This window comes from Camelus bactrianus, chromosome 20 (assembly GCF_048773025.1).
Source record: "Camelus bactrianus isolate YW-2024 breed Bactrian camel chromosome 20, ASM4877302v1, whole genome shotgun sequence".
In the NCBI taxonomy this organism is placed as follows: Eukaryota; Metazoa; Chordata; class Mammalia; order Artiodactyla; family Camelidae; genus Camelus; species Camelus bactrianus.
The window spans coordinates 7,297,257-7,323,497 of record NC_133558.1 but is presented as its reverse complement, the minus strand read 5'-3'; the positions used below and the strand labels follow the sequence as shown (position 1 = coordinate 7,323,497).

Sequence of the window (26,241 nt, the reverse complement as noted above, 5' to 3'; positions counted from 1 at the left end):
CAAATTTTACACTTACAAACTTGTCCAGATTTCCACCCACTCTTAGAGATTGTGGGACAGATGGCAATGGCAGTCATGGAGATATCTCAGTGTTAACTTTCTCCCAGAGCCCAGGGACTCCAAGGTGCAAGTCTAAAAATACTATGAACAGGAGGTTGAAACCCAAAGATACAGGAGACTGGACAAGGAACATGGGAATCAGACTAGAAGGAAGAAGGAGTAATTTGAGACACGAGAGCAAGCTCTGTGCTCACCACATGTTCTTGACTCAAAACCAGGGGCACTGGTGTTCACATCTTAATACCTTTCCTTGACCTCTGACACATGTGATTACATATTTTTCTCAAAATATCCTCTTTCCTCTTTTACCTTACCTCCAGACTTTGTGACCACATCTCGTCAACTACCTTTGAAAGATGCTCTTCTTTTGCGCATCACTTAAATCAAGGATTCGCAAATGGGATTCATTTTGTTCTCCAGAGGACACATGGAAATATCTGGAGATAGTTTGGACTGTCACAACTGGGGGCAGGTAGGGGCTGCTGGCATCTAGTGAGTAGAAGCCAAGGATGCTGCCACCCATCCTACACTGCAGAGGCAGCCCTCCACAACAAATAATTATCTATTCTTCAACATTAGTAGTTCAGAGATTGAGAAACCCTGGCTTAGCTATTGCTGTTCCACAGTGTTTACTTCTAGATCCTTTATCATTCTTCTCACTCAAACACTCTCTTTGGGTCCTCTCACCTACTGACACTAAAAAAACGTTCTGCACTCCGATGGCTCCTAAATCTCCATCTCCAGCTAGATTTCTCTTCTGAGCACCAAACTTGTGCATCTACCATCCTATAGGACTTCTTCAGTTTGATATCCTACAGGCAGCCCTTTTGTTTTCATTGTTTCACTTTTTGATTCTCAGAAAGAAAAATAATTGTTCATAATTTCAAAAGTAGTCTGTGATTATAGTTACCTGCTGTTAATAAAAGAAAATTATAATTTACTTTTATTTTGAAATAACCAAGCACAGCTTAAGTAGCATTCAATGAGATGAGACGACAGAGTTTGGGATGCCACAAAAGCTGCTGAAGAGAGCTCTTGAGTCTCTTCGGTGGGAAGGATTTTCACCTAGTGCACAAAGGAGAAGCAGGTCTTTGTGGTAAACAAGAACTTGTTCTCTTCCACTGTGGACTCCAAGGGCTCAACCCAGTGCTGCCTACTGCTGCCTAACACTTTCAGAGCCCCCACTACATAATGCTTTAGAACTAGCCTAGCATGTAACCTGTAGAGTTACAATATATATAAGTTGAAATTCATTAATTTTTTCTTTGCGTTCCAAGACCATATCTTAAAGACCTTTTAATTGCTTGGAGTGCTGAAACATAACTGCTTCTCATGAGATATTTGATGGACATCAAATGAGGGCATTTTCTGAGAAAACTTTTCCATTTCTTTTACTTCTAGGCCCCATTCCCAGCCATCTTCTCCCCTACTGGGAAGACCCCTACAGGGAGCTCATATGCCCCTCATACAAACTAACATACAGGCTAAATGCATTTGGGAAAATCTCCAGTGAGCAACCGCCATTCTTGCAGAACAGCTGGTGAATCCCTTTAGGAATAATATCCTGATGGGTCAGCAAGGGAAGGCCAGAGGCAGGAAGAAGAAAGTGTGGAAACTGGCCCACCACGGGATCAGTCACATGAAGAGTCTAGAATGTATGCCCTGGTGCGTATGCTTATAGGGTGCTTTCCTGAATCACTGTTCTCTCCTAGGGAAACCAGCTGCCTACACGTTCTGAATCCTTTATTGAAATCAAGATGAGGTATCTGAGAGGAACGGATGGTGCCCTGAGAGATGGTGGCTCTAAAGTAAAAGCAAATCCCTATGCTTCCAAAACTTTCTCTTTCTTGAAAAGAACAGTCTCTTTCCTCCAACTTGGAGCAGCTTTCCAGAGAGCTGCCCATCTGTCTATGTCTTAAAAACAAGTCTTCATGTGTGTGCTCTGTGGAGCCAGGCGCAGAAGCATGGAAGGATGGATTACAGATTGACATAAAGGAGGATATACAAAAAAGATATTGAGCAAAACTTGAGGAGTTTCAATCTGGCCCAATCTCAGAATGGAGGGCCATAGGCCAATGGGTCCCAAACAAAGAAAAGCCTTCACTGGCCAACTGTTTCCTAACTTCCTGCTTACTCCTGCAGGGCTGCAGGGTGGTGACATCCCTTTAGCAAGTCTACAGTTTAGTTGCCGGGATGTTGCCATGAGGCTGTTCTCAAGAGTCTCATTTTCTCACAGGTTTCCCTGTGACTCACAACACCCATTTTCAGGATTTGCGGTGCCATCTACAGCTATGGCTAAGGGTAAAGGTGACTAGCCTGAAGTGGGATTGACACTGCGGCCCTGCTAACCACTGGCACAGCCTGATAATGCCAGTTGAGTCTGGCCTGCAGCTGTTATCCTGTCACTCCAGGATGCTGACTGTCTCCCAAGGCTATGTGAAAGAACTCTTCTTCCTCTTCTGCTCCACTCCACTGTTGCACTGATTCATTCATTAATGCCACAGAAATTAATTGGCCAGAGAGTTAAGCGCTGTGTTAGGAACTAGAGATGAAATGGTGGCAGCCCGGGCACCTGCCAGGAGGCAGTGATGTCTACGCTGAGTCCTGTAAAGTAAGAAGAAGGTGGAGGGGGCTCAAGGAAGGGAGGCGTAAGTGTGCACTGTATCAGTGATGTGAGAGAGGGAACTGTGGGTGGAGAGCAAAGTAATCTGGGAGTAAGGACAGGGTGAAGGTTGTAGGAGCAGGCAGCATGGTGTGGAAGTAAGATAGGACAGGTAACCAGACTACAAGGGACTTTGCAGGCCATATTAAAGGCTTAATTCTATTTTGTAACACATAGGTTCAAATGAAGAAAATCAGTCAAAAAGTATTCATTAATCAGAGGGTGGAGAGGAGTCCTGGAAAAATAGGAAATGAGAGCTTTGATCTCAAATTGTTTACAATCTAATTGAGAATAGAAAAGAAAAATACATGAAATTGAGACTAGAAAAATTAAAACTAAATGTAATTAAGCACTGAAGCATCTAGTGCAAATCAAAAGAGCCTGGAAGGACAGGAGAGAGTGAGCATCTCATGCAAAGGCAGGATGTGACATGGGTGTGTCATGCATGTGACACAGGCCCCAGAGATTGCAGAAAGGGCTGTGCATTCAGCTCCGAGAGACAGGGTGGTTCCCTTGGTCAGGCTTCTTATTTACAATAAAAGAATGTCAACATCACCGACTCTGAATTCCTCCAAGCATTTAGATCTCTGTATCATCAACAGTGTATAACACCTACACTCTCGGCTCTGAACAGAATAAAACGCTGGCTATTGTCTGACTCACAATTGGAACAAAAACAAACAATACCACCCATGGGGGAAATGGTATTTTTGGAGTCTCCCTACTGCTCTGATCATCAGAAGCTTACATGATTATAAAATATTATCTCCATACAGGCAGAATCCCCTTCAATAGATTGTGTTTTACTATTTTGCCTTCAAATTTTATCAGACTTTATCATTTTATGGAACTTAGATCTCTGAAATGTCTTGTTATAAGGACACTGTTGAGAGCACTGTCTACTGTTATTTAGTATTCTCTAAATTAAATGCAATGGCAGGAATTTCTTTGAGGTCTAATTACTAGTGGAAAAACTTAATTTTCCCTAAAAAAAGGAACTGTACACATTCAATCTCTCTTTTCACTCTGGTTGTCTGGAAAAGAATTGCTAAACTGGAATTTAAGCAGCAGCCCTGCAAACCTCTGGCTGGCACGTTCCTGTTTCAGAGTTCTCCTGGGTCCTGATTTCTTTCACATCTTCTCATGTCAATGTGTGTGCTTTTGGCTGGAAGGCATCTCAAAAGTGTGTGGATCTGGCTGGGAGAGAAGAATTAAAGGAAAGTTAGGTAAATGAAAAGAGGGAGGAATTATAGGCAGGCAAACAGAATGAAACACAATGAAGAGAACGGATTGAGCTGAAGGGAGGAAGCATGTTGAGATACTGTGGGAAATGGGAGAAAGGTGAGATCACATGAGTAGATAGTAGACTGAGTCAAAAGGGAGCCACAGAAGGTTTTGGGGGGGAATAGTAACTTGAAATTTGTTTTGTGAAGGTTGATCTGATTGCAATGTTGAGTAAATACCAAAATAGGAAAAAGCTATGTAGGTAATGCTGGGGAAGATAAAAGAACAGGCAGCTATGGGAAGTACCTGAGGGGGAAAGTGAATCAAGTTCGGATACGAGAAGGAAAGGAATGAGCCACTGATTATAACTGGTGTCTAGGGTGTTATTAGTGCTGGAGAGAGTTATACTAGAGGAAGGGATTCGAGTGCTTTAGAGAAGCAGGGAGAGAGGGGAGGAGAACAGGACGGGAAGAGGCAGATTTATTCCTCACTGTAGGGTCTTAAGATCCCAGATCTTTCTTTTGACTTAGTCTCAACTGGCTAGAATGTAAATGGCTACTTCTTCACCAAGCTGGACACCACCAAAGCTGACTAGCTTCCTAGAAGAATGATGCTTTGAAATGCTGGCTAAACTACATATTAACCAAAAGGACAACAGTGTAGTAAGTAAAAATCACTTAGAAACTCCCCTTAGAAGGTTAAGGAAGTTATCATTTAACCACCTGTTCAATTCACATACAAGTTCATAAATAATGCCATGGGTTTTCTTTATCAGCTCAATGGAGCATTCATTTCTCTTTTCAGGTCAGTAAAGATTATTCACATTTCTCTCAATATTTTTTTAGGCAAATTTTCAGACATAAAGCACAGTTGAAAGAATTTTACAGTGGCCACCTGTATTACCTGCCACTCAGGTTCTGCTATTAATAGTTCACTGTATTTGCTTTATCACAAGTCTGTGCATCTATCCGTCCAACAATTCATCTTACTTCTGGTGCATATCAGAGTAAATTGCAATCATTACTACTTTCCCACAGTAAATAAGACTATTGGTTTTTAACTTCTGTTCTCTGAATTTGTACCTAACCGGGCTGTGTCAGCCCACCTAAGTAGACTACGGAGATCAAAGAGAAGACTTTGGCTCTTTCCTGTGGTGGTTTATCTTCCCAATCCCTCATCCCCAGGCATTTGAACATTGACTCTTTAATTATAGTAGTGTCTTCTCTGTGCACTTGAGTTCCTAGAAAGTAGAAAAGGGAATTTTTACAAATCCAATTATCTTCCAAACTCTAGTATTTGAGATGAAAAAAGATTCCTGCAGGTGGTGCAGGTGGAAGAGTGAAAAAAAATCAGTCCCCTAGAAATGTAAGCAATATAGTGTATGTCTACATAGCCAGATTACCATATATTAGATTGACTTAAAGCAGAATTGCACCTTGAATAACACAGAGGCCACAGAGAATACAGATGGTGCCTGCTTTTGGATATAAAATATTCCCAGAAAGACGATCACCACTGAACCAAACTGCAGGAGTTAGAGGCAGAAAGTGCAGTGAGGGAAGTTGGTGAGGAGTGAGGTAAAATTTTTTAGCTGGCAAATGAGTATTATCAAAACCAGAGATTGCCCTACTAGGATTTACAAAACAATGATTACTGCGTGGTTTTACTGTGTGTAGTTTTCAAGCTCAAGGAATATGATCCAGCAGTGTAATAACAAGCCTGAGTGTAGTGGCATTCTGTTAAGGTTTGTTTTGCCTCCATTTAATGTCTGTTGTTGTATTTATGTTTAAGTTTTAATTGATGTTTTGACCATGTGTTTGCCCTAAGGAGATTTTGTGAAGGCTTTCATTTTTTAAATAAAAATTTTAAATGATATATTTAATATATAGTAAGCAAAAGTATACTCCTTAATGTACCCAGACATTAAGACAGCAAGAAAACTTGCTGGTATACTAAAACTTCATTTTAAAATATCTATCGATTAGCACCATAAACAAACCAAAGACATTATCTTAGAGACTTGGGGAAAAGAACCTGTTTGGGAAGAACCAATGTTAAGGAATTAATTCTCGGATCCAAGTGTTGCTTGAACAGAGGAAGGGAGGAGAAGACAAGCAACTTTGAAGTGGACAGTGTTCTATAAGCTCATTAGTAGAAACAGTATATGAAGGAGAAAGCCTCTTAATGACCAGTCAAAAGGTAGAAGCTGGCCTATTTATCTTGGGCAACTCAACACAAGAGGTAGTGCAATAAGGAAATGAAACAGAGGAAAGAGGCAGGGAGATTATTTTTAAATGTTATCATCTGATTTTTAAAAAGTAGCCTCTAAATTTCTTTCACTGGAGAAAATTAGCTGCTCTTGGACCCCCAAGAATCTTAGAGAGAGGAGTGTGACCATCCTTGCCTTCTGGAGTCAGTCTTTGGAGCCTGTATGACAAGGATGAAGAACTACTGGCTCCTTGGGTTATCTCAGTGATTGAAGCTTGCCTCTTTCTCAAGTCGGGCAAATGCATCCCATCATAAGTTTAGCTTCAGACACAGGGAAGCTGTTTATAGAAACTACTTATCTACTGGTATGAGACAAGTAAAAATAAGTGCTCATTACTTTCCATGTCGCCACTCATGTAACCTTGTAGGAATTCTCTATGGGCTGGTAAATTTTAACACTTATTTACAAGGCTATTTTGCAACCAAGGAATCTAAAGTGCAATGATTATACTAATACTTAAATCAATCTTTCATGTTTATAGTTCTGTCTCCTAGACATTCAGATGAAAGTAGGCATCACACTGAGGACAAGAGGAAAAGGAGTAATTTGTAAAAAGGATGGGAAAAGAACAACACTGTCCTTTTAACCAGTGCTTTGGAATGAGGTATTTAAAGAAAAATCAAACAAAGTGATGGCTTAATTGACAAGGAAAGATAGTTTCCTTCCATCCCCTCTATTTACACATACTATTGTTTCAGCCTATGATGTTTTGTTTACTTTGGAAAGAAATATTTTACCCTCTTTGAGATAATTAATTTTTGTCAGCTTCACTGTTTATAAGGGAAACTGAGAAACTGTTAATTGAAATACAGAGTGAGTCACTGTTTTCAGTAATTTTTGGCAGCATTCTAATTTGTGTCAATCCCAGCCTAATTATTAGAGTTTTTTGGAAGCAGAAAGCATATTTGATTTTTCTTACTAAATTTTTTTTCTTTTTAAAAAAATACGTGCTGCCTGACAAAGGTTATACAATTTATATCAACATAAGGTGAAATACCAGGAGGTTTACTGAGTCCCACCTGACTCTTCACAGTAGCTCCATGTTTAGAAAGCTCACAGAATGTAGCCTTCCTCCTTTTCTCATTCCCACCCCAAGCCCTGATCAAAAAAAAAAAAAAAAAAAAGAAGTGATTCTTTTAAAGGTCTTTTAGCTGGTATTAAGCCACAGTATATGGCCCATCACTAATGACATCACTGAAGTAAACTTCTCAGAAGCCATCAGGGAGAATTCATTTGGAAATCCAATTGAATGTCACTTGCAAAGGGCAGGCTCCTAGAAGAGGTAACCAGTCATGCATTCCTGAGTTATTTGTTGTAAAAGCATTAATCACTGTGAACTCATCCGCTCCTAATGCAAACGCACTACACTATTCCACAAGAATTCTGTTCCAAATGGTCATTAATGTAAAGAACAGAAGTTGCTGACTGTGAGCAGGGATAATAAAATTTGTTAGATCAATGGCCAGTATAATGGGACTGCTAATGGTTCCTAGTACAAGTTGGATCCTCCTGGCTGTGGCCGAGTGAAGGCGGACTGAGAGGCAGGCAGCTATACTGGGCAGACAGCTGTGGCCTCTTGAAGTGACCTCTGGGTGAAAAGAACAATATTAATCCCAGAATATTGCTAGGGCTCTGAGGTGGCAATGGTTAGGAGCGTAGGCACTAGCTGTGGGCTGGGGAGGGAGCCGTGGGGCAGCCATGGGAATGGCCTTGCTATCACACTCCATCTGCCTGCAGGCCACAGGCCAGAGTGCATCTGGGCACCTGACGCTGTGGACATCCCACAACCTTGCCTCACCCCACTTCACTCCAGGCCACCAATGAGACAAGGGATGACAATCACAAGGCTAATGGTGACAGTCATAGCTAATGCTCACTGGAAGCTCTCCTGAGCTAAGGACTAAGCCCTTTACACACACTTATCTTAGTCCTCGGAGCGGTACTTCTATGACATGTGTACTATCTGTTGTCCCATTTTACAACTGAGGGAGCTGAAGTTCAAGACAGATTCAGTAACTAGTTTAAGGTCAGATTCGAAAATGTGTGTCCCTAAACACCATGTTTTTTTCCTGGAAGGAGACACATAGAAACTGTAGCCTAAAATTAGACCAAAGAAATATGCAGGGTGTCACAGTGGGCCTGGAAGTCTTTACATATGTATGGCCAACCAGTAAGTATGTTTAGAGCCAACCTTGGACAAAGTCTATAAAAGCTGTGGTTTGTCTGCAATGCTGTTTCTCTAGGCTTTTCTATCAAAATGTGGGTGCCCAGGGCCTTTAAGAGGCCTAATTGCTCTGTGCCACCCAACTGCAGGTGTGACAGGGCCCTAGGAGGCTCCCCCTACCCAGTAATGTCCTATATTTAAGGCTTGTTCCTTCTCATCCCATCCCTGCTCCATCAAAACTTGTCACATTTCGATTTGCATTTCTCTGATAATTAGTGATATTGAACATATTTTTATGTGCCTATTGATCATTTGTATTTCTTCCTTGGAGAATTGCTTGTTTAGGTCTTTGGCCCATTTTTGGATTGGGTTGTTTGTTTTTTACTTATTAAGTCATATGAGCTGCTTATATATTCTGGAGATCAAGCCTTCGTCAGTTTCATTTACCTCACACCAGTCAGAATGGCCATCATTCAAAAATCCACAAATGACAAACGCTGGAGAGGCTGTGGAGAAAAGGGAACCCTCCTACACTGCTGGTGGGAATGCAGTTTGGTGCAGCCACCATGGAAAACAGTATGGAGATTCCTCAAAAGACTAGGAATAGACTTACCATATGACCCAGGAATCCCATTCCTGGGCCTATATCCAGAAGGAACCCTACTTCAAAATGATACCTGCACTCCAATGTTCATAGCAGCACTATTTACAATAGCCAAGACTTGGAAACAGCCTAAATGTCCATCAACAGATGACTGGATAAAGAAGATGTGGTCTATTTATACAATGGAATACTATTCAGCCATAAAAACAGACAACATAACGCCATTTTTAGCAACATGGGTGCTCCTGGAGAATGTCATTCTAAGTGAAGTAAGCCAGAAAGAGAAAGAAAAATACCATATGAGATCACTCATATGTGGAGTCTAAAAAAAAATAAGCCATAAATACAAAACAGAAACAGACTCATAGACATAGAATACAAACTTGTAGTTGTCAAGGGGGCAGGGGGTGGGGAGGGACAGATGGGATTTCAAAATGTAGAATAGATAAACAAGATTATACTGTATAGCACAGGGAAATATATACAAGATCTTATGGTAGCTCACAGAGAAAAAAAATGTGACAATAAATATATACATATTCATGTATAACTGAAAAATTGTGCTCTACACTGGAATTTGACACAACATTGTAAAATAATTATAAATCAACAAAAAATGTTTAAAAAAAAAACTTGTCACATTTCTTGTCATTGAAAGGTGCTGATCTCCTGACTGCACCTTCGCTAGCTCATGTAGGAAGCTACTGGCTCCTGGGGATGCCTCTGAGTATAAAACTGGTATGAATGGCAGCAAAGGATGCCCAGAGCCAGTGCCCAGGGTTCCAGCAGCACAGCTTGGCATCGGAGCATGTCGACACGAACACTGTGACATTCCTAAGTCCCAGCCTATTGTAACTTAAGTGCTGACACAGCTGCCTCGGGGCTCAGGAAAAAGGATGGGAAGGAGCTTGCAGGTGGAGGCTATGGATGCAAGAGCCTGCCAAGAGCTGAGCAAACTGGGGAGCAGGAATGAAAGAGGAATGATAGCTATAAATGTAGAGAGGGTAAAATATTAACACTATGAGTTGTTACCAGTAAGTCAGAGTATGGCAGAGGGGACTTAAAAAATGTGTTTAATAAGTGAAAGGACATTGCACATAGATTCAAGTCACCTTTCTCAGACCAGTTCCCATCACCAGGAGAAGAATGGAACTCAGCAGCCTTTGCATCCAAAAACACCGCTATTCCTAAAGACTTAGTTTCTTGATTATGTCATTTTTAAAACTCCAGTGTCAAGGGTTTGAAAGATGTGAGAAAAGAAATGGTTATGAAGCAGGGGATGAGGCAGGGAAGGAGTGGGGAGGACACAGAGGTTTCAGAGGGAGGTTCTCCCACAGCACCCACCACCTGTCAACAGGACAGTTAGGCAGTGTCACATGCAATGAAGGATGCAGAGATAGGCTATGTATGTTCTCAGCCCCTCCCTTGCAGAGTTTACGAATACACACCACAAGTGTTAGACTACACAGCACAAGGTATAAATGCAGCAGAACTGAGTGAGAGAAAGCAGCAAGAGGAGAAAATTCAGAGACAGCATCATGGAAGACTGCACTGGCTGCGAAGAACATGAACGATATAAATACGGGGGAGAAGACACATTCCACACAGAGAGTTAAGGCGTGAGCAAAAGTGTGAGGATGAGAGCAAGCATGCTGAGTGCAAAGAATGAAGGAAACAGCCATGTTCTACGAAGGAGAGTGTGCATGTGCGTGAGTGCGTGTGAGTGTGGCCGTGTCAGAGTGGTGCATGTGTGTTAGGAGAGGGGAGCAGCGGGCAATAAGTAGGACCAGAGAGGGTGACAGCACATTACAAAGAACCTGGGTAGTCAGACAGAGGAGTTGGGGCCAGTATTGTAGGTGGTAGGTCCTTGGGCATCTAAGGAGTATGATCCGAGCCAAGTTTTGGAAAGTTGCTCTGGTATCTGCTTAAGAAGGTGGACTGGAGGGGGAAGAGTCAGCGGCACTGTATCATAACCGATACTATGACTTGTCATCTTTTTCCTTGCAGCACACATTCATATTGCCCTTCTCACTGGTCGAGGTCATCCTCAGGCCCCACTGCTATCCACTGAAGAAGAAAGGACTCACCTTGTTGACTGCTGCTATCGTTGCTTATGTCAGCAGGTAAGAAGTGCAGAGAGAATATCAACTTAGACTTGTCATTCTAGACTCTGAGGACTATTCCAGAAGAAGCATACTATTCTGTAGGAGTGCCTTTGTCTTGAGTTAACAGGGATTTTACCATCTTTAAATTTTCAGGAAAGAAGGTGTCTTATTGTTTGCTTTTGATACTCATGGAAACATCACATGTACAAGAATACGCAGGTGTGCGTGCATATACACACACAGAAAGTCACGAGTTCCCCTCTCCCTCTCATGAAAAATTAATCATTGTAAAGCTACACGTGTTACTTTCCCCAGGAAAACATTAATCTTTGGTTCCATTTGTAATTAAAACATCTTAATGGCTGAATGATCTCAGGCATCTAAATATATTCCATCTAAAAAGACATTTGACAGGTTGAGCATGTGAGGTTTGGTCCATTCCTGTTGCCTGTATCATTATGGGCCTATTTGAATCAACATCTGGCACTAGAGCACCCAGAGGGCATTTGAGCAATTGTCCAGGGGCCTGCAGAACAGCCTAGCTGGAGGCGTGAGAGATAATTTAAGTAGCTGGCCTAGATTTCATCATTCAGCCACCTGGCGACACTAATTCTCAGAAATGCTGCCCAATGTCTGTAATCAAGGGAGAGTGTGTGGCCTTCCACCCAGTGACTGGAAAACCCCTTTTCCATTCTATGGCCTTCTCACCCACGGCCATGCTCTTGCTCTACTGAGAGGAGCATGCCAAGCATAACACCTGCCGACTGGAAACTAGTCATGATGTTCCTTCTCTAGCCTAGACTCACATAAGCTTTTCAGGTCTGACAATCCGGGTAAGCCCCCAATCCCTATGTGGGGGGAAGTTTAACTCAGGGCAGTGCTCTGCCAGAGACAGAAGCCAGATAGCACATTGCAAAGGACCTAGGTTCTAGCAGGGCCTGCTTCATGGGCTTCACTAGCCTTTGTCATAGAGCCAGTAACCTCTGTGATCAGAACTCAAGTGACGGTTCCTCCCCTAGCCTTTCCTTCCCTTCTGTGAGGTATGTTCCTCCTACCCTTCTGCACCTCTCTTTCCCTGAGTACCCAAAGTCTGTCTTGTTTCTCCTGTCTCGAAAAAAGCACTTGCTCAGTAAATCTACCCCAAGGCTCCAGTGATCTACACTGTTCTCTAGCCTGGGGCTTCTGCATCTTAACAAAGGACACTTTTAGAGAATAAAGTATAAGCTGGGGACCTACTGGTAGTTAAGGACTGGAGCACTGTGTTGAGAAGGATTCTGAGGCCCTACCAAAAGAGCTGTGCTATCGTTTAGCAATATCTGCCAATAGCATGTGAATGGAGATTGGTGGGATATGTGCCATGTATATTCCAAGTCTGACTTAACCCGAAGGAATAAATCCCTAAAGACAGAATATCTAGGACCTGGGGTGGGGTAAGAGTGTATACATAAAGATACTTCTTTCCATTGTATTTGTTGAGGAGAAGCAGTGTGGTAGTTGGTTGATTACGCACACGAATTTCCATACTCTGTTCTTAGGTGGACTTTGATTTACTCTTTCTAAGTATAAATTTTGGAGTTCATATATAAGATAGCACTTTTGGCCTATTAATTTTTTTCTACCTAAGGACTTGGAGGTTGATCATCAATCCTCATTGCTAACCTTTTTTGCTCTTTTTCTCCTCAGAAACCAAGAAGGTAAATAAAAGAGTATCTAACACTGCTGGTATTTGGCTGAAATTGTGGTGGCCATAAAGATGAGAAGCAGTGGTCAAGATGACTTGGCTCGCTGGCACATAGGCATCTGTTCTGACAGTGCAGGGAACCAGAGGGGTTAGAGAGAGGAGGGCCAACACGAAGCTCAGGAGGGACACATCATATGTCCATTCAGTTATTCACAGTGCCAGGCACTTGTACTGAGGATACAAGCCACTGGGCTGCTGTTAGGGTCTGTCTGGGAGGGAGGAAAGTACAGTAACAGAGGGAAGATGGGGTGATGAGACTGTAATAGGGATAAGCACAGGGTACTGTGGGATGTTGGAGGATTGCCTTCTTAAAGGAAGTGGTGTCTAAGCTGACACCCAAAGAACAAGTAAGAATAAGCTGAAAGAAACATGGAAAAGACCTTTATGCAGAGGGAACAGCATCTGCTAAAGGCTGGAGGAGCTAAGGGCATGCCTGAACTGAAGGACAGGGAAAATCTAGATCAAGAATTCACATCAGTGAGTTTGGACTTTTAAACTGAGGGCTAAGTTTTAGGCAGAGAAGTGAAATGATTTGGCTTCTGTAAGAAAGATTATTAAAAAGATGATTCTGGATGAAGTGTGGAAATTAGAGATGAACAAGACAGGAAGGCCAGTTGGTGGCATATATAGTAACTCAGAAAAGTTGACATTAGCCCAAAGATGACAATGTCCATCAATCTGCAAACACAATCAGAGAGGGTGGATGGTGGAAGGAAACTTAGAGATCAACCAGCATTGAGAACCCGAAGCCTCAACGGGTTAAATGACATGTCCAAGGGCATGTGGCTGGGGAAAATAAAAACAGAGACCTAAACCAAGGACTTCTATCACCAAATTCAGTTCTGTTTCCAGTGCATTCAGATGGCCAGATATTTGTTCAGCTCCCTGCTTGTGTAGAGGGGTGAGTGTGAAGAAAGCTACCAATATCTCTACAGTCTAAAAGCTTTCATGATGTTATTGCTCCCAGCTCTGTGCTTAGGGTGGATGTTAAAAAGTGATGTAATGGAGCAAATGAAGGGAAGGGATGGAGACCTAGCACCAGTAGGAATGTGACTGGGTGGACCCTGGCAGGGAGCTAAAGTGGTTCACGATTTGGACCTTCTTATCATTAATGAAATAGTATACCAGCATTTTGACTATTAGGCCCCATTTTTGTTAGAATGAAACAAATAAACCTGTATGTGGGCATTTTATGCCGCCCATTGACTGAAACTTCCCTGTCTCTGTCTGTTTCATCATCAGGAGAGCTCAGACTCCTTCTGCTGACTGTCTCCACCCTTATGCAACACTCTGGGGCCCATGGGCCTTCACGGACACAGATGGCCAACAGCAAGTTCCACAAACTGTGGATATCCATGGAGATATTTTAGGGAAGTGGCTATGGGTCAGCTGTTAGGCGTGCCAGTTTGGACACTCAAATAGGGAAACAGCATAGCAGGAATGAGGTAAAGAATACGGTCCCAGACCAGAGAGAGCGTGAGAAACAAACATGAGTCAGAAAAATGGCAATAACCCTTTGCTGGAGAAGCTTTTCACTGCCAAAACCACGTTATAATGACCTAAAAATAGCCACGGAGAACATGGGGACTGCCTCATATATGGCACTTGCTTTTTGTTATTTTTCAGATTGCAAAATTGTAGGGCTGGCCCCTAAGTGGGAAAATAAAGCTTTGCAAAGTAGTAATAACTGTAGATCTTTCATTTCCTTTGGAAAGCATTAGTCATCTATAAATATGGTAGTTCACTCACTCCTCCCTTCTCTCTCAGCCCAGAACACATCACCTAGCTCTCTCTGAAGCAGTACTGAGGAGCAGAAAAATAGAAATGTTCCTAGTGCTGGTTCTTATTCATTCTTTTATTGAACAAATATTTCCCCTAACACAGGGCTGGTCCTGCTGGGAAAAGCAGTTATATAAGGCCAAGTCTCAGCCTGTAGGGGGCTTGTACTTAACAAGTGGAGATGAGCCACACATACAAATTACAAGAATACAAGACAGGAAGTGATAAAATGTCGTAACAAATACAAGAAGCCAACAGGAAGATGAGGAGGAAGCAGTTATGTTTGGCCACACAGTGCAGGAAGTACTTCATGAAAGGTGTCTTTGGATCTGGGCCCTGAAGATCCTGGGCTGGATGTGAGCAGCAAAAAAATGAGAGAAAGTGAACAACATAGCACAGTCTCAAAGCCAAGAGGGCACAGGTCACGTCAGAGCAATAGCCAGCAATCTGCTTTAGACAGACCTACTAGTGAAAGAGACTAACGGGAAATAACCCTGGAATTGCCGGCTCACAGAGGCTTGTGAATGGCAGGCTGGAGGAGGCCAAACACAGTATCAACAATGAGATTCAGTTGTTGCTGTTGTTTGTTTGGCATGGAGGTAGGAGTGAGAATTATTAGTAACACAGCCAGAGAGTTATGATTTTAAAAGGCTATCTTGTATCTTAACAATACTGCTTAAAATGGACTGAAGTGGCAAGATTTGGGAAGCAAAAGAGAATAAAGCAATATACAAATAAAGGTTAGCCAGAATATTCTTAAGCCATCTAATTCAGTCACAATGTTTTATTCTTCATCCATAGTTGTTTCACTGTTTCAGTGTCATCCCATGTCTGGGTGCTTGGAACACCCTTCTGCCTGGCCCAGTTCTCCAAGACCTCCATCTCTAAAGAGTTTTAATAATCCAGTGAGTGTTCACACACACCCATGTTGTACACTGTCCTGAGCATTGCTCTGCCACACAGACTGTAAAGCCACCATACCCCTCCTCCTGGACCAACACCTCGACCTGGCTCTGCTTTAAAGTTAGCATGCTGTCCTCAGCGCTGCCACTGCCCATTAGTCCCCAGTGTTGGTCGAAGCAGAACAGTGCTACTGGCCACTACAACAGCCCCAGCTGGCTTGTAGTGTACCACCCCCTTGCTCTTGGTAGACAAGAAATCTGCTGATGCTGTTCGTGTCACTGATAGTGTATAAGGTGTTGCATGCCAAGTGCAAGTGTCCCATAGATATGCAGCTATAACCCAGCCTGGAGGGAGTTATTTGTAAAATCACTTCTCAACGGCAGTTCCTATGGGGTGAGAGAGGTGATTCCTTTCTTCTATACTATACTCACTCAGGTGAGGTCCCACAGCAAAGTTGTCTGGACTCCCCCAGGTATAATTACCCTCTAAATTCATGCACCCATTTACACATACACACTTACACAAAGAGACATCTTACCCCTAGAAGACATTAAAAACTGCCAGGGGGTTAGACTAAGCTAAGTTCCAGGATTAGCCGCCTATTAAACCCAGCATCAACGATCCTCTCCTACTCCCCACTAGTGCACTATGTGAATTCCCTTCCAGAGCCACTGTTACCCTTTCCTGAAATATGACCTTCATCTGGAACCATCTAGAAGCACCATGGTTTTATAACCTAGAATCTTAGTGGGGATCAGAATCCCAGCCCGATTTTCCTGCTCAGCCCTCGTACAAATAATACATGAAAATAAATATGAAGACACCATGCAACTCCCCTTCTTATCGACATGTAGGGTCCAGGCCAGCCAGCATGCAAACTGAAGAGGGGTGGATGTGGAGAGTTAGGAGTATAAATGGTTACCTTCTTGTCCAAACCTCAGCCCCTGCTCACCCAAAATGCCTGTTACAGAAACGAGAAATAAGAACAACCTGAAGAAAGATTCAGCTGTACAATTAGGAATGAGGGACATACCTGAGACACTGAGACACACTGTTGATACAACAGGATAGGTTTTGTGGATTAACTGGCATGCAGTGAGCAAACAAAAAGGAAAAATCAAGGATAATTCTAAGAATTTTCAGCTGGTGGACTGGGAAGATGGTGATTCCATTAACAGATCTAGAGAAGTTAGGAAAGAAATGGTTTGGGGTATAACTAAAAAAGTCAGTTTAAAATCCCATACCTGGTCCCATTCCAAATGATCCTGAATAATGGGTTCAAGATACATCCTGAGCATCAGAATTTTTAAAGCCTCCAGGGCTATTTAATTTTTAGCCAAGGTTGAGAACCACTTGCCTAGAGAAACTTCCATTTGTAAATGCAGACCTGGCAGTCTCAAGGGAGGTGGAGCTGTGGAGATCCAGGGGATGAACCTAGTGATAAGATGACATTGTTGAAGAGAGGACAGAGGGAAGAGAAACAGGAAGCAAATGCTGGGGAAATGCCCTCATCTAAGGGATGGAGGGAGTAAGGAGGCAGCAAAATAGCAAAGAATAATCAGATGGTAGAAAACCAGGAATGTGCAAGAACCCTATGGTTCCTGAGAGAGGAGGAAGCTACCAGCCAGAATGGAGCATTCCAGGGAGAGTGGGCAACAGTTTTAAACACATGAAGAGGCTGCCATTCCAACAACTCTCAATATTGCTAATATTTCCAACATCCAGGTAAACTAACACTCTAGCTTCACAGTTTCTTTTCACTCCTTTTAAAAATTAATTTATTAATTTATACTTATTTTTTGTTTCACATAAAATTAATTTGAAAGTAAATCATGCTAGGAATTCATTTTTTAAGACAATGGTAGAAATTCACAACTTAATATCAAAAAGTCAGATTTAATTTTTGTAGCTTCTAAAGCTAGATGTTTTTAAATCTATTATTTGCACTTGATTAGGAGCAGTTTGCAGGGAGAAAGAGAAAATCCTGGAAGGCAGGTGAACTGGAGTGGGAGTTTCAAAAGCAGCACCAGGCTCAAGACCCACACTAAGGATTCACTCGGTTACTTTCAGTGTCAGAAGTCTTCTGCTAACTTGTTGAATTCATTTGCAAAATGTAAACGCAGGTAGTGCTTGCCCTCTGGCATCAAACGTAACTCACAGGGTTATTCATGAAGTCAGCATGAAAACATGGAACCAGAGGGTCCTTTTATTCTGCTTATTTTGCTGGACTAGAGAGATATGACAAGGATTAGCACTAAGAATTACATGCCTAAAGCTGACAAAACCCCTAGTTACCTACTAATCTTTAACCCACAGACTTCCACTATTTCCCTACTGATGAGACATAGCAAATACAAATTTCATGATAATCATTCGATGCTACAAAATTTAGGATGAGGAGATTAGAAAAGATTAACTTTTGGCTACCAATTGGTGCCTGCCCAGCCTGACTCACATAGATGCATACTTGCAGACAGCTCCACATGTAATATTAACTGCTGAACTGAAGGTCAGAATCACTGGCCTCTTCAAAGTATTAATAAAGCGAGCATCCGGTTAACTAAAACTTGGAAGGCTACTGGTGACACTTGCCAGTTTTCAGAGGCTGTGGAGTTCTTGGTGGGTCAGGCAGCTGAGACCTATTTATATTGTAGCCACAGTGAACAGCAGTTAAAAGGAAACTTAGGTGCTGCTAGAGCCACCAAACAGCCATTCATTTAAAAATATAAAGAACTTGCCATGTTTCCAGCATTTGGGAAATGGATGCACATGATACGTAAAATCCTTGACCTAGCAGAGCTTCCAGGTTATGGAGAAAGACAGTCAAATATGCAACAAGGGTAAATTCATGGTAAGGGAAGCACATGGCATAAGAACCTAACTGAATGGGGGTGGGGGAAGGTACCTTTTCTAGAGAAATTAACTTTCAAGCTGAAATTCAAAGCATAAGTAAAATTCAGCCAGGGACAGAACAAGCAGTATGTCCCAGGAAGCAAAAAGGTCAGAGGTGTTCCAAGTAGACATGATAGCATGGGTGACAGCCCAGAAGCTGCAGAGCTTGGCCCATTCAAGAAATAGAAAGGGGTCCAAAATGGCTGGACTACAGATCTGAGGGTGGACAGGTGTTCAGGTGGGCAGGGCAGGTGGCCTGATAGGCCAGGTAAAGGAGTTTGAGTATCTTTCTAAAACAGTGGGGATCCACCGGGAGCAGGGGAGCACCATGAACAGATTTTGTTTTTTAGAAAGAACACTGGAGGACTGGTGACCTACTGGCCTGCTGTGTAGAAACACGGTTGACAGGAGCAAGAAAGCCCAGTGAGTAGACTATTACAGAAACCTAGGCGAGTTGGAGAAGCCTGGATTGAGATCATGAAATGAGTGCACAGCCAGAAATATTTAAATATGATTTCATGGGTTCCTATATGGGAGCTAGGGAAGAGCTGACATTGACTGAGACGAAGGACAGTGATAATTCAGTTGCAGAAGTGCTGAGTGCCTTTCCCTCCCTCACTCCCTTTCTTCCTTCCTCCCAATCCTTCTTCCTTCTCTCCTTCCCTCCTTACCACCTGCTTCCCCTTTTCCTCCTCTCCATCTCTCCCCTTTTAGCATATATTCAGGCAAGCTATCCAGAGGTGACAGAACCTGAGCATGACTATCTCCTCACTCAGGCCTCTCTACTGACTGCCCTTCATTAAATGACTGCAATCTTGCCTGACACTCTGTGCTTACATTACTTTTCCCACTGTCAGTTAACATATCTATAACTTTCCTTGCACTTTATCTGTGAAAGTATAGACTTCAGACCTACCTCAGGAACTTCCCTTTACAAACCTTATGGAGGAAACAAAATGAAGTAAATAAACAGAAACTTTCCAGGCCTCCAGGGGAATGTCCTTATTTGTAGACTATCTTACATAAATGTGCATGGAAACTAGGAAGCCCTAATTTCAAGTCTATAAAGTAAACAAAGTGAACTAATTAATGCAACCAATTTGGAGTGTATTTAGATCTTCTCACTGACCCCAAACTCCTGGCCCTAGTTACTTGATATTCACGTTCTGTCCCTTATACTTTCCCCATCCTGTCATGAGAAGCAGCAATGCAGGAAACAAGTCTTGTGGATAGCCTTCTAAAATGCGTCCACGGGATACACAACTTTTAGAATTCCAGTATTAGTAACAATGATAATAATTATTACTTGTTTTCAATCTAGTATAATTTCGAATATATGAGTAGCATCTAGACAAATTTGGGGCAGCAGAGTGATACCAGCAGGGCCAGGATACCAAGGGCCAATCCTACATATGCACAACCCTAAGACTGATGCCTCCTTAAATTTTTTTACTATGGGAAAATACACATAACATAAAATTTACTATTTTTAAGTATACAGTTTAGTGGCTTTAAGGACATTCATGTTGTTGTGCAGCCATCACCACTATGCACCTCCAGAATGTTTTTCTTCCCAAATTGAAATTCTGTACCCCTTAAATATAAAAACTCCCTATTTCCCCCTTTTCCCTAGCCCCTGGCAACCATCATGCTACTTTCCATCTCTATGAATTTGATGATTCTAAGTATTTCATATAAGTGGAATCAAACAATATTTGTTCTTCTGTGACGCTTATTTCATCCAACATGTCCTCAAGGTTCATTCATGTTGTAGCATGTGTCAGGATTTCCTTCCTTTCAAGTGCATAATATTCCACTGTGTGTATATACCTGTATCACATTTTATTTATCTGTTCATCCTTAGATGCTTCCATGTTTTAACTATTGTGAATGATGCTACTATGAACATTGGTATACAAATATCTCTTTGAGTCTTTGCTTTCAATTCTTTTGAGTATGTACCCAGAAATGGAATTGCAGTTACACCACTTTACATTTCCACCAACAGTGCACAAGGGTTCCAATTTCTCCACATCCTCTTCAACACTTGATATTTTCTGGATCTTTTTTTTATAGAAGATATTCTAATGGTTGTGAAGTGGTATCTCGTTGTTTTGATTTGCATTTCCCTAATGATTAGTGACATTGAGTATCTTTTCATGTGTTTATTGGCCATTTGTATATCTTCTTTAGAGAACTGTCTATTCAAGTCCTTTGTCCATTTTTAAGTGGATTGTTTATTTTTTTGTTGTTGAGTTCCAGGATTTGTTTATATATTCTGGATAATAATCCCTTATCAGATGTATGATTTGCAAATATTTTTCCCATTCTGTAAACTGCCTTTTTATTCTGTTGATTGTGTCATTTGATGTACAGAAATGGTCTCTTAAATTTTATGCTGTAGGTGCCTTCGTTGCTTCCCCCTAGTCCTAGCCTTGATATTAGCCCTTCTATCTTCCAATAAAGCATTTGACAGACTTAAAGTATTTGAAACAACCAAGATCTCACTTGGGTTCTGAAAGTTTAATTAAGCACAGAATTTCGTTCTTCCATCTGAACTCCTTTGACAACATAGGGTATTCAAATATGAATGTTGTTTCTAGGCTATCCTAATCGTTACAAGAGATGAACAGCCTCTGCTGACACAACTCCCATTGTATCATTCCTCAGAGAAGTTTTTAAAACGCTTATTAAGTGATTACAATGTGCCAGGCACTGTTCTATGTAATTTACGTGTGTTAAATTAAGTCCCTTAATGTTTACAATAGACTTGTAAGGTGTATGCTCTTTGCATTCCACAGTATACACCACAGTAGGGGGATAGAAAAGTTGAACACATTGGTGAAGGTAACATAGCTAGTAGGTAGCAGAACTAGAATTTGAATCACAGAAGACAAGTTCCACATTCTGTACTCTTTAGCAATAATAAACTGTAGCTGATACATCATCTTCCCCATATTTAATTTTAAAAGTTATTTCAGACTCTGGCATCTTCTGGTGCAGTTTGTTTCCAGAAAACTACATTTTAAGGCTTCATTTAGACATCATGGCTCCTCTCCTAGCATTGCTTTTCCTTCTCTTGGCTTACAGAAATGACTTACAATCTATCCTCACATGAGCAAGATGTGAGCCTTCTGTAGATCTATCCATTTCTAATTAACACTCTATCCATGGCTATGTGCGTTGAGCTAAAATCTGGGCCAATAATTAAACACCAGGCCTATTATATCAGAGTAATAATATTCACTCTCTGCCCCTCCTACCCCAACAGGCATGGAGAGCTAATAGAAAGCTACACTTAACTCTTAGGTACAGAAAAGCAAACCCCACTTGTCTGGCTGACAGTGAGCAAATGGCACCATCTTAGCAGGTTCAATGTCTCAGCAGGTCATAACTCTCAGGGAAAGAATAATTCATGTTCTTACATTCTGTTTGGCTAATGATATGTTCAATGTTCTCCCATATTCTTTCACCACCATTGAATTTTAATGGATTAGGTAAAAATAGTCAAGCCCAGTGCATGAAACAAATGTATGCTGTGTCTGTTTTTCATCTGCCTGGGCTTCAGAACTCCGCTGATCTTGAGGAGACTATGGCTTTTTCCCCTACTGTCCTAATCACTGTGACTTGTCATTTTCTGCAGGGTTCTATGGATCTACTCTGAGACGGGCACGTGGGTATATCCTGTGTTTGCCAAACTCAGTCTGATGGGTCTAGCAGCCTTCTTCTCTCTCAGCTACATCTTTATTGTCGGCATCTACCTATTTGGAGAGAAGCTCAACCACTGGAAATGGGGTCAGTTCACTTCTCTTTTACCTACAGAAACGCTTCTTAGTTATGCTCTCTCTACTCCTCCTGGACACAGGAGAATCTAGTCCAAAGCAGAAAACAGTGATGTTTGATGCCTTTGTCCAAAGTAGGTAAAGGAAAAGTCTAGGGGAAGTTCGTACTTTCTCAAAGGACCCCATCAAATTATCTTCTCCATTTCACCAACAACACTTTGTTTAACTTTAAGGCTAAAAATCATCTTGTTTAGAGAGCTTAGGACCCTGAGAGCAAGGTGTCACCATTCCCAGCATGAAAAAATGGACTCAGGGTCTCCCTCCCTTAAGTGAGGGACACAAGCTGTTAAATGTCAAAATTTCCTCTGAAAGAAATGTGTTCAGATGACCCTCTCAGCTCTTCCAACCCCAGCAGTGCCTTCCCTGATGAGTTCCCACTCGTCTCCCATTAGGCTGCTTCTCAACTTTCAGTAAACTGTTTACTAGGTAAAAGCACACCCTTACTTGAGATTGGAATTCTCACTTGGGGTTTCAGGCAATAGGAATATGTCAGTAAGCTAAGCTTTCTAATTATAGGTGGGCAGAACCACGTTGCTTCTTCATAAGAAAAATCTTAACTTAGTTGACTTTAAAATGCAAGATTTTACTCTCCTCTCTGCTTCCCCCACTAATCCTACTCCCAGAATATTTTTTGTTGGAAAAGTAACCACCAGAAAGTCAGGTTTCAAAATATCCATGATTTTTTTTACCTACCTAGGAGACATGCAGGAACCCCTCTCTGTTTTTGTACCTAAGGAAGGCAAGAGTCACATACAGTCCCCCACATCACACGCCCACATGCCATTCTGTTCTATCAAAATAGAAGTGGTATCTTCCGCCCAATCTATGAACTGGTGTGAAAACATAAGCCTGTGTATGAAAAAAAAGAAAAAGAGAGACAGTTTCAGAAGGTTCAGTACAAGAGTGTATATTTCTGAGAGGAGACTGAGATCCTGGAGAAATAAGCATGCAACTTGGCTTTTTCACATATTTTCTACTCTTAGATAATTTAACTGGTTAAGAAAGTCTCAAAGGCAATATCCTCCTTGAAAGCAAACACTTTAAAAATGGAATACTAAAAATTACTCAAAAAAAAAATCAAGATTCCAAATCACAGGAAATTATCCAGAAAAAAAATGTGTTGACATTTCAGATGTGTTGACATCTAATTCCAACTAGTTTTGGCTCTGTGAAGTTCTGGGTAGATTTTTGATGCTTTCCCCAAATCTATATTTTTTAAAAAGGAAGCAAGAAACTAATCCATTTGAAACTTGGCAGAAAATGTGCTGAGAAAAATGGGATTACTCAGAGCTTAGAGAACAATAACTTTTTAAATCAATTGTATTGAGTTTGATAATTATTAATGTTTAAATTGATATTCTACAATGACTTTCAAACATCTACTGAATTAAAAAACAAAATTTTCACTATATTAATATATTGAGATCACTATTTTTAATACTTTTTATTGATTTATAATCATTTTACAATGTTGTGTCAAATTCCAGTGTAGAGTACAATTTTTCAGTTATACATGAACATATATATATATATATATATATATATATATATATATATATATATATATATTTATTGTCACATTTTTTTCTCTGTGAGCTACCATAAGATCTTGTATACATTTCCCTGTGCTATACAGTATAATCTTGTTTATCTATTCTACATTTTGAAATCCCAGTCTATCCCTTCCCACCCTCTGCCCCCTTGGCAACCACAAGTTTGTATCCTATGTCTGTGAGTCTGTTTCTGTTATGTATTTATGGTTTTTTTTTTTAGACTTCGCATATGAGCGATCTCATATGGTATTTTTCTTTCTCTTTCTGGCTTACTTCACTTAGAATGACATTCTCCAGGAGCACCCATGTTGCTGCAAATGGCGTTATGTTGTCTGTTTTTATGGCTGAATAGTATTCCATTGTATAAATAGACCACATCTTCTTTATCCAGTCATCTGCTGATGGACATTTAGGCTGTTTCCAAGTCTTGGCTATTGTAAATAGTGCTGCCATGAACATTGGAGTGCAGGTGTCATTTTGAAGTAGGGTTCCTTCTGGATATAGGCCCAGGAATGGGATTCCTGGGTCATATGGTAAGTCTATTCCTAGTCTTTTGAGGAATCTCCATACTGTTTTCCACAGTGGCTGCACCAAACTGCATTCTCACCAGCAGTGTAGGAGGGTTCCCTTTTCTCAACAGCCTCTCCAGCATTTGTCATTTGTAAATCAAAACTACAATGAAGTATCACCTCTCACCAGTCAGAATGGCTATCATTCAAAAATCCACAAATGAGATCACTATTTTCAACATGAAGCTCTGTTTAATATGCCTCATTGTTTAAGTACTATATCCAATTTTCCACTCCAATTAAGTCCCAAAGAGCAAACAGGCTGGCATCAACATGTGGACCTTCCTTTGCATCATGCGCATGTGAATGTTCATGTGAGTGACAGATACTACTATAAGTGGCTATGTGTCTCTCTCCTGTCTCTTGATTTTTAACTCCTTAAGATAGAATAGGTAAAAAGTCCTACACAGCATCAGAATAGGATCATAAATGTGTTAAATTTTGAAGATCTTAATTATAAATAGTTGAATACAAAATTAAAAGAGAAATTAGATCACTTAAAATTCCAATGGTAGTAAACACTTCAATTGCCTAAAACTAAACAGAACTATACATGTGCACACATTTTCTCATGTCCTTTTCTGGGAAAATACTGTAAGGCTTTCCTCAAATTACAGATGAAAATCTAAGCCTTTGAAATGGCACATAAGGGTCTCTGTGACTCAGTCCCTGTCTTGACTCTTGCTCTCCTTCTTCTAAACGAGTGCCCCAGCAACACCTAACTGCTTGTTTTCCCTACACATTGATGCTGTGGCTCCCCTCTATGGGCTCTGTCTCACTTTCCCCAGTCTCTGGCTGTCTCACACCATACACTCATTTCAACTCACCTCTTCCAGGAAGACTTCCCTAGTCTGCCTAGAAATTTGGTTTTACACTAAACCCTGAGTTTCTTAAGGGGTAGATCTTTAAATTCCCATTTCCATTGTCTTACCCAATGGATTAATCAATGCAAACAGAAGACAATCAAGGCCTCTTCTCTCTAGGTATTAAATGGAATTTTGTGCAAAAGTGTTCTGGAGACTGGTCAAGGAGTGACTCTAATAGCTGGAGATTAAAGGACTGGACAGGGAGTTTAAGGAGCATAGGAGGGTGATACCATGGTATAATGGTTTGAAAGTTGTTGAAAAAGAGATGAGAGAGATGAAACAGGGGGAAGAGCATTGGAATCAGAATTTTAAAAAACTAGGGTATGTCCCTCACCTGGCCATGAACCAACTATGTATCCTGTGTCAGTACACTTCAACTCCTCAGTGAAAGGATGATCTCTAAGAAGGGCAAACACATATCTTAGCTTGCCTAGGACAGTCCCGGTCAATGCCTGCTGTGCCAGTGTACATAGAGTGTAACACTATCCAGGCTTAGACAAGAAACTGTGTGCTCCCTCTATCTCTGATCCCTCTCCAAATCGTCTGTTCTGGATCTACAAATCTTTGGAAACACGTAAGTTGCCACCTACTCTGTCCAAATGCAGGGCTAACTCTATCTTCTCACCTTTTCCCACAGCCTGAGCTTCCTTGGATGAGTGCAGAAATTCAAAGGAGTGCTTTGGTGATGCAGTGGGAGGCAGTGGTTAAAGAGAAAAGTTCTGTGCCTGATTTGCCTGGATTCCACCCTTGGGCTTACTATTTATAGACCTGTGACCCTGGGCAAGGCACTCGATGTCTTTGTGTTCCAGTTTTCTCTTACACATCATGGAGACAATATTGGTTCTCTCCCCCTAGGATTCTGGAGGACCATAAATGATGGGATTTGTCAAATGTGAAGAACAGGGCCTAGCACATAGGGTTAGTCAATACTAATTTCATTCTCCTCTAGCAAAAATCAGTAGTTTCCTTTTCTATGTGGATATTCCAATCCTCCCCTTCAACTTTATG

The 26,241-nt window shown here is 41.3% G+C and overlaps 1 protein-coding gene across 3 annotated transcripts in view; it reads left to right on the top strand.

Annotated features, from left to right (window-relative positions):
* Positions 1–26,241, top strand: part of ADTRP (androgen dependent TFPI regulating protein) — a 64,412-nt gene that overhangs the window by 29,932 nt on the left and 8,239 nt on the right. For 2 of the 3 annotated variants that reach the window (XM_045509601.2, XM_045509599.2), the window contains 2 exons: positions 10,991–11,106; positions 22,047–22,198. In XM_045509601.2, coding sequence (XP_045365557.1) covers positions 10,991–11,106; positions 22,047–22,198 — 268 coding nt within the window. Of the gene's footprint in view, positions 1–10,990; positions 11,107–14,071; positions 14,612–22,046; positions 22,199–26,241 lie in introns of those variants that run through there. The other variant, XM_045509600.2, reaches the window with a different exon arrangement.